This window comes from Martes martes, assembly GCF_963455335.1.
Source record: "Martes martes genome assembly, chromosome: 8".
Taxonomy (NCBI): domain Eukaryota; kingdom Metazoa; phylum Chordata; class Mammalia; order Carnivora; family Mustelidae; genus Martes; species Martes martes.
The window spans coordinates 57,153,465-57,172,335 of record NC_137895.1 but is presented as its reverse complement, the minus strand read 5'-3'; the positions used below and the strand labels follow the sequence as shown (position 1 = coordinate 57,172,335).

At 34.5% G+C, this 18,871-nt stretch overlaps 1 protein-coding gene across 4 annotated transcripts in view; it reads right to left on the bottom strand.

The window, feature by feature from the left end:
* ATF7IP (activating transcription factor 7 interacting protein) overlaps positions 1–18,871 on the bottom strand; it is a 117,975-nt gene that overhangs the window by 44,674 nt on the left and 54,430 nt on the right. For 2 of the 4 annotated variants that reach the window (XM_080810023.1, XM_080810021.1), the window contains exons 2-5: positions 14,558–16,098; positions 5,909–5,992; positions 4,207–4,352; positions 2,752–2,889 (exon numbers count right to left, since the gene is read on the bottom strand). In XM_080810023.1, the coding sequence (XP_080666149.1) occupies positions 2,752–2,889; positions 4,207–4,352; positions 5,909–5,992; positions 14,558–16,091 (1,902 nt within the window). In that variant the 5' untranslated portion in view covers positions 16,092–16,098. The remainder of the gene's footprint in view (positions 1–2,751; positions 2,890–4,206; positions 4,353–5,908; positions 5,993–14,557; positions 16,099–18,871) is intronic. The other 2 variants (XM_080810024.1, XM_080810022.1) reach the window with 1 other exon arrangement.

Sequence of the window (18,871 nt, the reverse complement as noted above, 5' to 3'; positions counted from 1 at the left end):
CCCAGCATTATTCAAGGGTCAACCATTTATATAACACATACCCATTATATTACATACTATATAGCTATATTATATTTTAGTTTTTTTTTCTTTAATGATTATTCTGGAAATTACACTTAACATCTTGAATACCTACTTATTTTGAATAGTATACAAATACTTTCAATAGCATATAAATATAATTAAATATCACTTAGGCATAAAAAGGAATGCAGTACTGATACATGCTACATTGTGTACGAACCCTGAAAATGTTATGCCAAGAGAAAGAAGCCAGACACAAAAAGTCACATATTGTAGGATTCTGTTCATAAAAAAATATGGAGAATAGAGAGAAAGCTGATTAGTGGTTGCCAAGGACTAGGGGAGAGGGAAAGTGACTATTTAATGGACATAAGGTTTTCTTTTGGGTTAATGAAAATGTTCTATAACTTGACAGAGATGAGAGTCACACAATGTGAATGAACTAAATGCCAGTGAATTGTAAAGTAAAAACAGTTATTTTGCTATTGAATTTTACTTCCATAAAAAAACTAAATATCAGAAAAAGCCAGAAAGAGACAGAGACTAAATAAGCTTAGTAAAATTTAAATAAATAGCATGGTAAGGGCAGATCACTACAGGTAACTTAAATGGGAGAAACAGTATGAAGTTGAAGGCCTAAAATGAAAATACTATGAACACTGATACTCTGTAGGACAGTGTAGCAATTGGTAGGTATTAGGAAAAGAAGATCAAAAACTAGGAGATCCAGAAATTAAAAATTAAAAAATGAATGATGGCACTTTGTTGAGGAATCTGGACTATACAGAGGAGAATGAAACAAATAGTATTTTAGAAAGATGAGTACAATCGTTGGGAAGGACCAGTAAGTACTTAAAAAATAGAACCAGAGTAATCATGTAAAAGGTTATTGCTATAATCAAGGGAATGGAAAAGGAAAATGTATTTACAGTACTATACCCATATTAACTGAAAAAAATCCACATGTAAATGGACCTGTACCTTGTGAAAAGTGAGAGGAAGCAAAAATAGACTTTTGGAAGAAATAAAAGTTATAATTTGGCAATCCACTGTATATGTGAAATGACTAAAAGAAATCAATCTCCAAGAACTCAAAAACTATCAATGAGAAGAAAAATGGGAAGATATTGCTGGAAGATTTTTCTAAGGATTCAAGAATTACAAGTAAGAGGAACAATGGTATGGGGGGATTATTTGTGGAGAAGAGAATGTTTTGGCATTTAAAGGATTCAGATTCTGAGGCTATCAGGTAACATCAAAGTGAAAAATTTATTAAGTGTTAAGAGATCTGGACTTGCATGTTATATGAGAATATGGGAGTCAAAGTCTCAGATTTTTTTTAAAAACACAAAATGAGAAACAATTAATGAAACCACTCTTTTTAAATCCTCAAACATTTTAAAATTCTAATTCAAAATTCGACCGTATTAGTAAAATAAAGTTTAATAATTAAACAACACTATCACTATTAGAAAGATCTGCTAAAGGTAAGAAAGAGGACTAGTAACATACTACATGGTACATAACAAAATTACTACAAAGATCTTATTATTTAAAAAGTCTCACTTCAAATAAAATTAACAATATGAACCCAAGAAAAAAACTTTCAGCTAAGAAATATACAAATTCTAGTCACATTTGGTTGCAATTTGCTTTATAACTAGAAAACAGTGACTTTATTTTCATGGACCCCTTTTCCCTCATTTATAAAGTAAGGGTCTACAAGTGGTTTGCAAACTCAGCATCTGTAGACTATGCTCATATTTCAGATAGCCTAATAGAAACCACACATTTACTATATTACAGAATGAATGTACTGATAAAAATTTCCAGTTTCTTAGTCTTGGAATAAAACGATTTACTACAGCATGTTATCATGTGTTCATTTCAGTCATTTAGAAGCTCTGGCACTGTATGTGTATATATGTGTATAGTTATATTTAATAAAAAAAAGAAAAGTAAAAATCATTAACAAATATAAATTAACAAACTAATATCTTTACATCATAAGATCCATGGCAGGAAGTGGGTTAATATAAAAAGAATCACTTACAATAAATATTATTTGGTACTTATGACATGCTAGATAATACCAGCTTTTCCTCAGTGACTAAGGCTCTCTTATGGGTTGAACTATATGAGAAGTTCATATATTGAAGTCTGAACCCTAAGTATTCTCCAATTGTGATTCAATTTGTAAAGAGGGTCTTTACAAAGGTAATTAGTTAAGATGAGGTTATACTGGAGTAGGATGGGCCCCAGTCCAATCCAACTGGTATCCTTGTAAAAAGGGGAAATATGGGTGTGTGGCATGCACACGTGCACACACACAAACACACACACATACACACACTTATAGTGCCATATGAAGACAAAAGACTTCCACAAGTCAAGGAATGTCCAAGACTGTCAGTATACCATCAGAAGCTAGAGGAAGGAGACGCATGGAAAAGATTCTTTCTTATAGCCTTCAAACAGAACCAATTCTTCCAACACCTTGGTCATAGACTTTTAGCCTCCAGGGCTATGAGACAGTACTTCTCTGTTGTTTAAGCTACCAGTTTATGGTACTTTTTTTATGACAGCCCTAGCAAACTAATGGTGCCTCTTTTTACTTCTAATATTTAGAAGTTAAATGTAATTATTATCAACTTTGAAAATGTATCCCCCAAAACAAGTAATAAAAATAATGACACATGGGTATACAATTCAAATCAGTATACGAACCTGTAGTTCTGTAATAACTGTTTTATGCCTCTTGTTACATTCAATCTTTTCAACTCGTGTTTTCAATTCTGCCAAAGTCTTATCAAATACAGCACACTGTAGTGCACACAACTTTTCTTCCAGCAACCACTGTACAACCTAAAGAGATGTATTTCTTTGTTACAGTCAAAGAAGGCATTTCAGCAAGCAGCGAAGAGTAAATATTCTTAAGGACTAGTAAGACAGTTATAATGTATTGATTAATTTCAAGAGAAAACACGCTGGCATTCATAACACAATGATATTTGCTAAAAGCCTCTACTTCTACATGTGTCTACTATGACAAAATTATACTAAAAACAGAAAATTTCCAGAGGGTAAAATTTTATAAATAATTTTATACTGAGGTTTTAATATTTATTTCTCATACCTTCTGTGATTCAAAGGAAATCAGTTAAAGGACCGGTTTTTAAAATTTCTAATCTGTTGCAGATGATATTTTGTGAGACTAAGAATATCACTGCACTATGAAATTTCTATAAAATATTTCTAAATACCTACTTACAATTTACATTATTTATCTTATTATGGGTCCCTAACAAATAGAATACATAGTACATGTCCACAATCCATACTTGAGTAACACTGTTCCAGAGGAATACATTCTTAGTACACATATAAGTTTCAAAATTCACATATCTATCTTCGTATTTATAATAGCTCTGTAAAAAAGACTAAACATTATTACCTCCATATGACAAATAAAAAAGCTGGGAAGGAAAAATGGCACTTTTTTATTGCCTCACTAATTAACTGCTTTTTTCTAATATGAGTATTTATACTGTATCTTAGTGGAAGAAGGACATTGGTCTAAAACGTAGATTATTTATAATTTATTAAATCTGTAAGACTTTAAAAAATTAATTTCACTGGACTTTCATATTCCTCTTAAAAAGGCATCTGTCATACATATCTGTTAACACGTTTAGAAAAGTATATTAAATACTACGTATTTTCAATATTTCTAACTCTAGTTTCATAGATACAGGCAGATGTTTCTAAAGTTTGTATTTTAAATACTTCCTTTCCCTAGTCATTCTAAGGCCCTGTCCCTACTATTTTTATTAGTAAGCCTAAAGAACTTAACAAAGAGTTACAATGTAGGAACTTACAACCATAAAACCACCTTATAATGAAGATTAAAAACTTAATGTATTTTTTTAAAGTTAAAATATAAGACTCTAATATTTTCACAGAAAAAAATTCAATATGAAAGAAAAAATAAAATCCAAAAACTCTTTTAAAAAGAATCAGTTTTAAAAATTAAATTACTAAGAATAAGCTCAACCACTTTCTTCAAGTTCTATGAAAAACCTAAATATGTCAATAAAATACAGAATAATGTCAAAAACCTGGAAGAATAAAAATGGTCATGTTTTTTATTTAATATCGTTTTTAACTTATAATCTGTAACACCTTTTGTAGCTTCTGGTTAATATCTCCTTTGGCTGTAATTTTCACTTGAAATTCTGCTTCATATTCGTCTTCCATATATCGACGACGTTTGGACTGTACATTGTCCATGTCCTCTGATTTAGAACGTTTTCTTCTGGAAAATTCACCTGAGGACAAAAAAGCATGATGACTTTTATTATAGACCCTAATGCCTCTTTTCCATTCTCAGCTAAATATTATTCCTAGTTATCACAGTATCATTCTCACTCAGCAATTTTATGAATTGTTTTAGAGACTAGAAAAATGGATAGGTAGCTTTTAAACTCTGAACTTATTTTCAGTATGCTAAACAAGAACACCCTGAGGGCTAAGCAATGTATAATGTGAACATAAAAGATTCTTCTCTTGAAATCATATTAAGATAGAGAATTCACCTAAAATATGAATATGAGATAGAAGAAATCATTTTCTATTCATTCCCTTCGCTAAATTTTATAGTGCACATGAATCCCCTTACAAAATATAATATTCATTCTCATGTCACAGATACCTATCAACTGTACATAGCTTTAATTATTTCCTCCTCTTCAATACATCTTTTTTCTCAGCATTTAGAAAAAATCTTCATCATTAGCCTTAGGAAAATAACATAAGACTAGTTACTCTTCTTTTTTAAAGATTTATTTATTTGAGAGAGAGAAAAAAAATTCGCACATTTGCACAGGGGGAAGGGTGGAGGGAGAGGAAGAGAATCTCATGCCAACTCCCTGCTGAGTGCAGAGCCCCCACACACGGCTTAATCCCACGACCCTCAGATTATGACCCTCAAATTATGACTGGAACCAAAATCACAAGTCAGACACTTAACTGATTGAGCCACCTAGGCACCCAAGGCTAGTTATTCTTAACATGTCCTAATGAATTTAAAATAAAAACAGTAAAATTTGTGTCATTATAAAAGTAAATTTGGTAAAGATATTCAAAGATCTTCACTTAGAAAATTTATATTTCAAATACTGGTAATACATTCATGAGATCAAATTTTATCTGGTTTCTTTTTCAATATATAAAACATAAAAATACTAAAATCTCCACTTATTAAAGGGAAATGTCCTTATGTGACCGTAAGTATCCCTCTTTGCTTTTCTCTATACCCATTTATCTACGTGCCTACTTTTAAAATCCAGTTCTACTTCATGACTTCCCTTATAATCATGACTTATCTAGTCATACATGGAAACCAGAATGACAAGGAGAGATACAGAACCTAGGTTTCCTGACTTCTAGTCCAATGATTATCTTATAAGCCTAACGACACCCTGTCCCATCAAGTCCCTTTCCCGTGAAGCCTAGGAACCTTGAGGAGACAGACACATATTTTCATTAATTTGTATCACCTCTGACAAAATTCTTATAGCTCCATGCTCTAAACATAAATCTAAAACAATTTATCTCAAGACATTCAAAAAGTAACTTATTAAATATTAAGCATAAATCTTTCTTATAAAACAATTAAAAGTATAAACAAAATACTGAGGTATATGAAAATAATACTTTCAAAAATCCTTAGGTTAGCTGTCAATAAAATGATTTAACTGTGTTTTACTTAAATTGCAAAATTTTTAAATTATCTCAGGAACTGAAATATATTCCATAGCCTTAAAAGAAGAAACAATGAATAGCTATTTTTCTAAACCAGTTCAGGTTTTTTGTACATGCTTACTTTTCTCAGAAGGTCTTTCATCTTCATTTATTACTTGTTCTTCTTCCTCAGGTTTGCTATCCTTTTCATTAGTTTCTACTTCTGCTGTAACAAAAACAGAAAAGGAAATCTTACTTCCATCAGTATTTATTGAAGCTCACCGTAATTTACAATTTTGGTATTTATAATCCAGTTAATAAGCTTTTATAAAATCAATCTCAAAATGTGAAATTTTAGGACTAAAAAGGGAACATAGCATGGATTGGTAGAAATGAATGACTAAGTCCACTTTCAAATGCTCCTACAAATTCATAAAAAAGCTCTTAAACATGGAAAAAAATAGTATAAATTTTAAAACAAAGAATCTTACTTAGTAATTTGCTGTCAACAGTAGATTAATAAAACCTACCATAAAGCATTTAGATTCCATTACATTCAATTATTAAAACTAAAATACTGGGGCGCCTGGGTGGCTCAGTCAGTGAAGCATCTGCCTTCAACTCAGGTCATGATCCCGGGGTTCTGGGATCCAGTCCCGCATCTGGCTCCTTGCTCAGTGGGGAGCTGGCTTCTCCCACTACCTGCAACTCCCCCCTGCTTGTGTGCACTCTCCCGCCCTCTGACAAATAAATAAATAAAATCTTAAAAAAAAAAAAAAGGAAAAAAGAAAACCCTAAAATACTGTAATGGTTGTGACAATTACAAAAATTACCAAGTACTGCCAAACTCAAAACATCTAACATTTTAACCAGATAAAATTATTAAGTTACTTTAATGGTTATGAGAGAGTTAATAAAAAACAAAAAGATAACAAAAGTTAGGGTGCTTGGGTGGCTCAGTCATTAAGTGGCTGCCTTCGGATCAGGTCATGATCCCAGAGTCCTGGGACTGAGCCTTGCATCGGGCTCCCTGCTCAGCAGGAAGCCTGCTTTTCCCTCTCCCACTTCCCCTGCTTGTGTTCCCTCCCTCGCTGTGTCTCTCTGTCAAATAAATAAATAAAATATTTTTTTAAAAAATAATTAAAGATAAATAAATAGACAACAAAAGTTTAACTTAATAGTTAACTGTGCCAGTGCCAACAACTGAGTTAAGTGTATGACATACACTACTTTATATCCTTAGTATAATCCTACACAATAAACACTATTTCTACCATCACTTAGATGAGGAAAGCCCAATGTTCAAAAAGGCTTAAGTAATTTTCACAAGGCATATAAAATATAACAAAGAGTGCTAACAAAAATATCCTGCTAAAAATGTAATTACATTGTTACAATAAATAAAACCCCACAGGTACCACAAAGGGTCTTTAGTCAATCTATTACCTCAACTAACTTAATCATGAACTGGGGGAGAAGAATAAACCATTAATATGTTTGGGTTTCTATTTTTCCCCCTTACATCTGGCTCCCCAGCGTTTCAATAAAACATCTTGTTTCATTATATCCTGCAACCAAAATTAAATATGTAATCGCAAGGAATATAACATTATAAAAAGATTTTGATATGGCATTTCTTCTCCAAACAACAAGGTTTAATCCCAACAGCCCTTGATGGTAGAAGTCAAAGCTAAAATAACTGGAAAGACCTTTTAGGTGAAAACAGGCAGATTACAAGGATCAATGATGAAACTCTTAAGGCTCTTAAAAATATTTTCTTCACACTAAGGTAAAACAATAAAGCTGTAAAACATGACAATAGTCAAAACAAAACAGCACATAAAGATTACTAAAACTTTTTTTTTTAAGTTAGCTCCACACCAATGTGGGGCTTGAACTAGTAAGAACAGTTCACATGCTCTACAGACTGAGCCACCCAGGCATCCCTACTAAAACTATTTTTAAACTTTAAAAGAAAGGCGTATTAAAAATAAATAAATGAGTATTAGAAAATTAAGTTTCCATTTACTATGCTCATTAGAAATATTTTAAGATCCTATCCCTCAACTCCAGTTTCAATGAAATGAAAATGTTTTGCTCCCTTGTAGATCACAAACTCATTACAAAGCATTTTTTTCTACATATAGGTTTCCAAATCCTCCTGATTTTAATACTGAGGGTGGTAACTCCTGAGTTTCCTAGTCCCCAGAGTCTCCAGAGACAAAGAATAACTGGGTTGCTTGAGATGAAGGTTTATACAGTCTTTATTTGGCAAATTATGATACCACCCAAAGAACAAAATTAGCTATGGCTCCACTTAGGGTAACTACAAGCCAGATCAGCCATAATACAGCAGAGCAACTGGCCTAACAATCTGGTTTGAGCTGTCTCTTTTAATCATATGTTAGCTCCCTCTCCTCTTACAGATATGTCAAACATAGCTTGAGCTTTCTCCATTTCCTCAAAACCTCCTCCTACCCAATTCCCATTTTCCAGATATTCCTGGAAAATATGGCTAGATTCTCAACACTTTAAAACACTTATTGGAATTTTAAAATAGACACAGTGGATTAAACTTTACACTTCAGTTTTACTTAATGGAAAGAACTTGGGATAAGAAAAATGGTATCAACAGATTTTACAGAAAGGAACAAGGTCCTATATTTAATTTTTTGTTTATAAAGCCTCTAGAGAATCTGAGAGTGGACCTACTTAAACCCAGAATAGTAATCAAAGGCCCATGCACACAGACATTTTTATATATAATTTCAAGTAGTTCATGGGATGCCTGAAACTCACCCAAATACTTAGGTTAAGACCGTCTTTTTTGGAATCTGTCCTCATTCATAGTTTCTGCTTTAATTCCTCTAGTCTTGAGTATAGACTTATGGCAAGTTAGTCCATCTTCATATACAGTTCTATATGTGGCATTCCTTCCTTTCAACCAGACTAGACAATAAGTAAGCTAAGAACTGATACCATATCTTATAACTTTGGTAATCCTAAAAACTTTGGGAAAAGAGCTGAGACAAAGGAGACGTTTATCATCTATCTGGTGACTATTATCTTAAATAAGATTTCATAAGATAAAGGTAGAAAAAGTGTATTGGAGAGGACAATAGGGAGTTAGTTTCCCATTTTCATTAGTCCAATGAAATATGGACAAAAATAAGTGTCACCTTAGAGATTGGCAAACATTTTTTATAAAGCCCAAAAAATAAATATTTTCAGTTTTGTGGGCCATATGGTCTTCGATACAACTACTTTGCCCTTGTAGTGGGAATCATTGACAAACAATATGTAATAGTAAATAAACAGATGTGGCTCTACAAAATGAGCAAAGTAGATAAACAGGCAATTTATAGATAAGGAAATACAAGTGGCCAATAAACATAAAAATTCTCAACCTCACAGAGCATATCAGAAAAATGTGGCATTACTTAATAAGACATTTCCAGAAATTTTTTAAAGCTTTATTTAATACAATCTTCCAAATAATAGCTTCTACAGTGAATTTTTGTGCTCCCTTTTAAAGCAAAATTTGACGGGGGGAGAGTTATATTTTATCATTTTCAATTCTCCTCCCATTCTCTCTGAAACCCAATCTCCATTAGATTTTCAATTCCACCACCCCATGTCATGGTCACAAATGATCTTCAGGTTGTTAAATATTTGTCTCCCATCTTACTTGAATAAATAGCAGCATCTGATATAGAAATAAAATTGGGCTGACTACTCCCTCCTTGCAACATCCTCTTTACTTGACACCTAAGATGACAAAATCTCTTGATTTTCTTTCTATCAGAAAAGCTGCTCTTTCTTTTCTTTTTGGTTAACATACTTATTTATTGTTTTTATTCTTATTATTGAAGTACAGTTGACATATTAAGAGCTGCTCTTTCTTGATCTTCTTTGCCAGTTTCTTCTTCACCTTCCAACCTCTAAACACTGGAATGTCAAGAGCTCAGTTCTTATACCTCCTCTCATCTCCATTTATACTCACTGATTATCACTGAGGTGATCCCATCTTATCACTCAACTTCAACTAAGGTTGAAGTATATGCTATCTGCTCCTAAATTTGTCTAGACAGTCCAAACCTCTGTCCTGAAATACACCTATCTAACTTAGGCAGTAACAGTCACTTGAAACTGATGTCCCTCCTATACTTCCCTTTCCAAAACCTGCTTCTTTGATCTTCAACTCTGAAAAGAAAAATCTGCAATTTCCACCAATGTATAGGAATAAGAGGTTTCACAAAGAAAAACCAAATACAGTAAGAAATAACTGAACATAAATGGATGGAGATAATAAAGAACTTTACAGTGACAATAAAATATCACTAAATTTTAATCAACTAAACCACAGTAAATCTATCACTACTAACCTAAAGCAAAAACAAGACAAAACCCATGAAATTCTACTCCTATGCCATTATCCTCATAAGCACTTACACTCATCATATTTATCTTAGAGAGTGAATAGGGAAAAACAAATCAACCACAGATACGTTTTTCATTTGAAATAAAATTTGGAAGGAAATTATATCAAAATTTAGTGTAAAATCTGGTTTTATGTAAAACATATTTTTCTCCTCTAAAACATTAAGAAATAGCAATGTTTATAAAACAAAAAAAGCAGGTGGAGAAGAGCTCTCCCTCCTATTTCTCCATTAAGAAACAGAATGAGAAGGGCCAATAAGGATTTTAAAAAAGGAGAATGCCAGAGCCAAAAAGCTAGACGGTCTCAAGAGGGAAGGACTATTAAAAAAAGCAGCCAAGTATGAGCGATAAAGACAAGGTTTTGGATTTAAACCCCTGGTTTTAACAATATGAGCATAAATGTCACTTCACTGAAAACAAAAAGGAGGGGGGACTGCCAAGATGAAAATCAAAATCCAATTAAGTTAAAGAACAAATAGGAGGAGAAAAACAGTGCTAGCCTATTAAAAGAACTTGAAGAATGACCATGAAAGAGGAAGGAGATGGAACAGAAGCTAGAGAAAGAGTACATGGCATGGAAAGTGAATGAAAGATAAACTAATACATGGACCTGTTTTACTGCTGTTTAAACTTTTCCAGACAGAAATCTTTGTTTTCCAAGCCTTCTTAATAAACAGATTATCATTTTAATTATCTAATGAATATCAGTCATCATCTAGGACTATGCAATACTATGACAGTATCTTCATGCCCACTCAGTATATCTACAATACTTTCTTAGGCCTTTCTTTTACAACTGTAAAATTAAAATGGCTTTTTTATTTGCTTTCTGATTTCTTTCATTATTTTTTGTTGCTGCTCACAGCTCTCATAACTGTTATATTTAAAACAAATTTGCTAAAGAAGTGCCTGAAATGACAGTTTTTCCTATTAGTACAGCACATAAATGTTAGTAGCTAGAGGGAAGAAGCGGTCCTCAGCACTTCAGTTTATAATTCTGAGTTCTGAAAACATTAAAAATTAGTCAAAAATATCGGGGTCCTGGGATTGAGCCCCGTGTCGGGCTCCCTGCCTAGCAGGAAGTCTGCTTCTCCCTCTTCCTCTGCCTCTCCACCCTTCTTCCAGCTCACTCTCAAATAAATAATAAAAAAAATTAGTCAAGAATAAAAAATGATGAAAGTTAATACCTCAGAAGGTACACAATAACAAAAATGACATACACTATATATAGTCCTCCTTTATCTGCAGGGGCTATGTTCTGAGATTTCCAGTGCATGCCTGAAAGCATGGATAGTAATGAACCCTCTATGTTTTCTCCTATACATATATACCCGTGATAAAGTTAAATTTATAAATTAGGCACAAGAGATGGACAACAAAAACTAATAATAAAATAATTATAACAATATACTATAATAAAAGTTATATAAATATGGTCTCTCAAAATATCTTATTGTACTATACTCACAGTTCTTATGATGATATAAAATGTTAAAATGCATATATGATGAGATGAAGTGAGATGAATGACATATATGTATTGTGATGCAGCATTAGACTATACTGACCTAGAAAGTTAACACTACTGAGAATAAGTCAGAAGGAGAATAATCTGCTTCCAGACCATGGCTCACTGTGGGTAACTAAAACCACAAAAACTGAAACCATGGAGTGAAACCACTGACAAAAGGGGACTACTGTAACAGATTTCTCTCCCATGTAAAGAGAACAGAGTACAGTTTTAAGACCAATGAAGAAACTATACTTAAATGTATTACATACAAAATTTCCTCGGGGATTGGGGAAGGGAGGGCAGGAAATAAAAGTTTAGTTATAAGCTAAGGTATTAAGTTTATCACTACACTTACTCTGCTAATAGCATACAATTAGATAAAAGTCTAAAAGCAAATAACTGGGGCTCCTCAGTGGCTCAGTTGGTTAAGTGTCTGCCTTCAGCTCAGGTCAGGATCCCAGAGTCCCAGGATAGAGCCCCCACATGAGCCTCAGCGTGGGGCTCCCTACTCTGTGGGGAGTCTGCTTCTCCCTCTCCCTCTGCCCCTCCCCCTACTTGAGCTCGTTATCTGTCTCACTCCTCTCTCAAATAAATAAATAAATAAATAATCATTTAAATAAATAAAAGTAAGTAACCAAAAATAAATGCAAGTCTGAATTTTCAAAGTATGCAACATGGGTGGCTTAATAGTCATCTCGTGGCATTTAATAGTATTAAGTGAGAAGGATGGTCCCTATTATCAAAACCATGACATAAAGGTAAATGTATAAAATCATTAAATAATAATCTGAAATCTCCTATGACTACCAAAAGGTTTTTTAAGGACTTACCCCAATACCACTTTCTCTATAAATACTTATTGAATGAATGAGTTAAGGTCACCTTAAATATGGTTACCTATTATCTTTCCAAAATTTAACTTCGTTATGCCATTCTCCTCCTTGCTTGAAATCATTCAGTGGCTCCCAAGTACTATTAGAATGCTTTAGCATTGTAACCAAGGTCCTCCCTGATATACTTCTATTATATTATCAATTCATTCACTCCACAAATATTTACTGGACAAGCATTATTTTGATCTGATGATGGTGGCCCAGAACAAGGGTGATGATAGTGGATGAAAAGAAAGACTGGATTCTAAATCTAATCTGAAGGCAGACCCAATAGGATTTCCTGATAGACTGGTGAGATATGGGATATAAAGAAAAAAAAAAAGAATGGCTCCAAGATTTTTGACTTGAGCAAGTAGGATAGAACTACAATTAAGAGGGATTATCTTCACTAAAACTCTGTTATAGAGATAGTGAAAAGAAAGTGCTCTTCTAAATACATTTTTTTTTAATAAAGTTACCCTTCTCTTTACTCCCAAAATACCAATTTAACATTATTAGTGTATTCACAGCCTTGTGTTTAATGTCCTGCAATTGAATTTTTGTCTGCATCCTGAAGGCAAGTACTAAATTTTATCTTTAAATCCCCAGAACCAAAACAGCCCAGCCTGTCTCTCAATATAGCTTTAATAATGAATAAATGCTCTCTGGAAATGTAATAATCTTTTAATAAGAAAAGAAATCTTTGCCTCCAAAAATTGGTATAATATATTGGGGGAAAAAACACCCCTGTGTTTCCTAGGCCTGTTTCTTATTTCTTTTGAACAAATTAGAAACCAAATGCTATGTTTCAGGGCGCCTGGGTGGCTCAGTTGGTTAAGCGACTGCTTTCGGCTCGGGTCATGATCCCAGAGTCCTGGGATCGAGTCCCACATCAGGATCCCTGCTCCATGGGGAGTCTGCTCCCTCTGACCTTCTCCTCTCTCACTGTCTCTCTCTCAAATAAATAAATAAAATCTTTAAAAAAAAAAAAAAAAAAAAAAAAAAAAAAAAGAAACCAAATGCTATGTTTCATTCTACAAGGTCATTCCTCTTAGAATTCGAAGGCTAAGAGAATGATGATACAAGAACATAAAGGTATTAATGCCACTCTGAAAAGAGTTGAGAACGTTTCTAACAGAAATCATGTCTGAGTTTGACCATGAAAGCAAAATAGGATTTTTCTTATTCTTTCCTTTTGCTGCAGGAATAATAAAAGAGATAGAAAGATGGGCTTTTGAACAAACTATGCAGCTTACATACCTTTATATAAATGGTTTGGAATTAATCTAAAGGTAACAAGGATCTAACAAAAGAAAAGAAGACAATCAAAACAGATATAAGTTACAGAGAGATCATTCAGAAGATGCAGGTGAAGAAAATCAAGAAGGCTAAGGAAGCAAATGGATGAAGTCTTTATCAAATAGATTATCAGTCTTCAAGGTTTCTGGATTCTAGCAATGGTGAGGTCATTCTCTAACAAAGAATATTAAAGGAATCATAATTCACTGGGAAAAGTAATTATAAATATGACTTGTTACACTTGAAGCAAATAATTTAAACAGTAGGCTTTCACCTTATAAGCTATTTGGTTGCTAAGTAATAGCAAGAACAATTGTTAGGACTTTGATCAATTATGTACTGACTTGAAACTGTTATCTCATAGTATTACGTTGTTCCATCTTAGCTCTTTACTCCTAGACTATAAGCCCCTTAAGGGCAAGGGCCAAATTTTCCAATTATTTTAACTTCCTTCTTATCAAGTCACACAATGTTGCTCACACAATATTACTAAATTCTGTTAAGAATCTGTGAAGTTTAGAGATCATTCCAGTCACCATCACTCTCAACTTTGTCAGCAACTAAAAAACATTTAAACTTTTAAACTTTTAAGAATGCTTTATTAAAGCTTTATTAAACAGTTTATTAAACCTAACCAAAATCTTTAAAACTTAAGTAATGTGCTAACCTGGAGAGCATGTTTCATTTTGTGATATAACTTCAGACTCATCTTTTTCACCAGAAGGATCCTCTTCATCAGAGAGGACCAAAAAGGCTTCTTTTGGCAAACTCTCACTGCTTTCTTGTTTAGATGGTGAACCAAAAGAACCTTCCATCTTCTCTTCCAAATCTGGATTTGTCTCATCAATTGGAAGGAGAGAAGTTTTAGGAAAGCAAGTAAGTTCATCTTCAGCTGGTGCAAGCTTTTCTAAAATAGGAATAATTTCATCTGTTTCCATAGAATCTGTATTTTCCAAGGCAATCTCATTTTTGTCATCTTTTGTAACATTTTCACTAATGGTTTCTGCAAGGTCTGCAGAATTTTCATCTTCATTCTTTTCACTTTGGTCAATTTCCATACTGCTAGATATAGCCTCCTCTCCAAGAGCAGGTTCTGTAACAGCATCTTCCTTTAACTTCTTTTCATTTTCAGGAGGTAGATTTGAACAAATAACTGTATCATCTGTTTCTAGGGTTTCTTCATCAGCATCGATATTACTATCAGCTTTGTTTTTCTCATCAAATGAGAAAATCTGGTCTAACTTTTCATTATCCCCATTTTTTTCCAGAAAATCATCACCTTTATTACTACTAGGCTCGGTACTGTCAGTATCAGGAACAGCTTCACAAACTGATAAAGAACTTGGTTCAAAGGTGGGATCAAAAGCTGATTCAGAAGCCAGTTCATCAGAAGTGGGTTCATCAGAGGCCAGATCACTGGAGGCTGGATCACCAGAGGCTGGATCACCAGAAGATGGATCACCAGAGGCCAGATCATCAGAGGCCAGTGCTCCAGAAGAATGGTCACCAGAAGCTGAATCACCAGAGGCTGGATCACTGGAGATTGGTTCACCAGAGACTGATTCATCAGGGACCAATTCACCAGAGACCAATTCACCAGGGAATGGTTCACTGGAGACTGTTTCACCAGAGACTATTTCACCAGAGGTGATATCACCAGAGGTGGAATCGCCAGAGGTGGGATCACCAGAGGTGGGATCACTAGAGGCAGGATCGCCAGAGGTTAATACTTCAGAGGTCAGACCATCAGGGGCTGAATCTCCAGAGGCTGGATCTCCCATAGCCAGATCAACAGAGGCTGGCTCCTCAGAAGCTGGTTCAGGAGTCAGTTTATAGACTAGCTCAGGAGCTATACTATTAGGAGACGAAGTTTCATGCTTTAAATCATCATCCTGCTTGTTTTTTATATTAACATTTAAGGTACAAGAGGGTTCTTTCCATTCTGATTTACTTTTTTCAGGGTCAAAACAAAGCTCTTCAATGCCATTCACCTCCTCCTTGTCATTAATATAATCTGTATTTTCCAAAGGTGAGGTTGGGTCCAAATCTCCATTTTCATGGTTGCCATTTACAAGCTTGACATCAGCTTTCAACAGTTCTTCTTTGACCTTGTACACTGCTTCAAGTTGCTGACGATCACTCACTCTCATTGTTTTTCGAGCCTTAAAGACTTTTTTCTGAGGTTCTTCTATACTATCCATTTTGAATCTTTAAAAAGAGAAAGAGAGAGAGTTTAATAATTGAATCAGAAGCCACCTAATCATAGATGAACTGCAAACTGATCTTGTAAGCAAGCAGCCTTTCATGTAATTTTGAAATAATGACATATGGAAAGCATAATCTTTACTATGTGTTAATTTTCATATTAATTGTATTTGTGTAATATAAAATTGATGACAGGTACAAACCACAGAAGATCACTTATCAGGAACTGATGGGTCCCCCAATGATAGGTCCATGATCAAAGCAAAAGTCAAGCAAAGCTTTAATTCGCACCAAGCATCGAGAATCAAACCAAACGTTCGGGGCCGCCTCTTACAGAGAGGGCGACCCCTCCCAGCCTCACAGACTAACTTTTATAGAGCAAAGGCCACGTGGTGGCCAATGAGATTATAACACACAGAGAAAGCTGCACAGTCATGCTAGGTCACACACAGGTGGCCAACTGAATTACAATTCACCCTGTAGTAGCTATTTGAACTAGCCTATCACCTTGGTCAGAATTGGCACCCAAAAGGCGGGGCTCACTCTCCTTGGTAGCTAGGGAGATAGTATGCGCGCCCCAATGATTGGATGTCTCCACCTGGCCCAACTCATGACTCATCTCTGCATTCGGACTCTGTTATCTCCACCTGACCTGACCCGCCCTTGTATTTGGGCTCTGTCATCAGGGACTGGTCTCCATATTTTACTGGTTTCACGGACTTGTTTTTAAGTAATTTCCCCGGGAGGTGGGGGGGGGGGGCAGGGAAGGGCAGGGTCAGTTTAAGTTTTACTGCATAAACAACAAAATCACTGTTTAACCTGATGGGATCGCTCTAGCTAAATAGGCCCTTACAGAACTATTAGAAAAAAAGTGACTAGCTCTTTGTTTGGGGGGAGGGGAGCAGCAAGAGTAGGTCTTTAGAGCCAGCCTTGGTGCAGGAATTGTGATGTCCCCTCTTCTTCCACTTCTCATTGCAAATAATTAAGGCCATTCATACCATCAAAAGAAATGAAATCTTGCCATTTGCGACGACGTGGATGGAACTAGAGCGTATCATGCTTAGTGAAATAAGTCAGTAGGAGAAAGACAACTATCATATGATCTCCCTGATATGAGGAAGTGGAGATGCAACATGGAGGGTTAGGGGGGTAGGAGAAGAATAAATGAAACAAGATGGGATCCGGAGGGAGACAAACCATAAGTGACTCTTAATTTCACAAAACAAACTGAGGGTTGCTGGGAGGAGGGGGGTCGGGAGAGGGGGGTGGGGTTATGGACATTGGGGAGGGTATGTGCTATGGTCAGTGCTGTGAAGTGTGTAAACCTGGCGATTCACAGACCTGTACCCCTGGCGATAAAAATACATTATATGTTTATAAAAAATTAAAAAAAAGAAAGAAAGAAAGAAAAAGAGAAAAAGAAGGAACAAGTGAGTAGTTTTAATTCTCAGTAAGCTAATCAATTCAGAATCTGGAGGAGACACATAAGCATATGCAGCAAAATAGCTGATGGATAAAGAAAAATAAAAGTATGAGAGACCAAAAGCAGTAAAGGAATGGAAAAGAGATATACAGATTAAAAAAAAAAAAAAAAAGAAAGGAAAATTAAGAAACACATAAGGAAAGATTACAACTGTAACCAGGTATATCTAGATTAACAGTACTGCAAACATATTTACAAAAGATTACCATCAAAAAATTGCTAAGATAATTCACATAACAAGAAATAGTTACAAACCATATATTTGCAAATAATTTATCTAAGAGATTGCATCTAAAAAGTATAAAATACTATTATGACTGAATAATAATAACCCTATTTATAAATGGACAAAGTACCTGGGGCGCTTGGGTGGCTCAGTTGGTTAAGCATCTGACTCTTGATTTCAGCTCAGGTCATGATCTCAGGGTTGTGGGATCAAGACCGATGGCAGGCTCCACACTCAGCAATCTGTGCTCAGCAGAGAGTCTGCCTGGGATTCTCTCCCTCTCCCCCGCTTCCTTCTGCTTTTCCCCACCTACCCCAGCTCAAGGGAGAACAGACTTGCTCTCCCCTAAAATAAATTAATCTTTTTTTAAAAAATGGACAAAGTAACTGAACAGACCTTTCTCCAGAAGATATACAAACTGCCAATAAACTAATGCCAATAAGCACTAAAAATGAAAAGATGTTCAACATTACTAGTCATCAGAGAGATGTAAATCAAACTGCAATGAGTTAACACTATATATACACCAGGATGGCTTTAATCAAAGAAAATAATGAGTATTGGTAAAGTGACAGACAAATTAGAATCCTTACACAATCAATGCTGGTGGGATTATAAAATGGTGCAGCTGCTCTGGCAATCTGGCAGTTCTGCATCACACTAAACATTAATCATTAATTTTCTATCTTTCCTCGTTTGCAATAAACATAAAGCTATAAATTTCCCTTTGAAGGTGGCTTTAGCTGCATCTCATATTTTAATGTTATATCTTCACTGTTGCTCTTAAAATATTTTCTAATTTCCATTGTGATTTATTCTTCATGTGTCAATTATTTTAAAATTCCTTAAAAGGCATATGTTATGACTATGTGAAGCTCATTAAAAAATACAAGGTTGGTTCTACACTAAAAAAATAATAATAATAATAAAAGAAAAAAATCAAGCAAAGTAGATTATAAGTGAGTCATGAAGCATTATGACTTTATTTCAGGCCAAATCAAGGTGTCCATCTGATAAAAGTTTATTAGAACCTTAAGCCCCAACACCTCAGAATGTGACCTTATTAG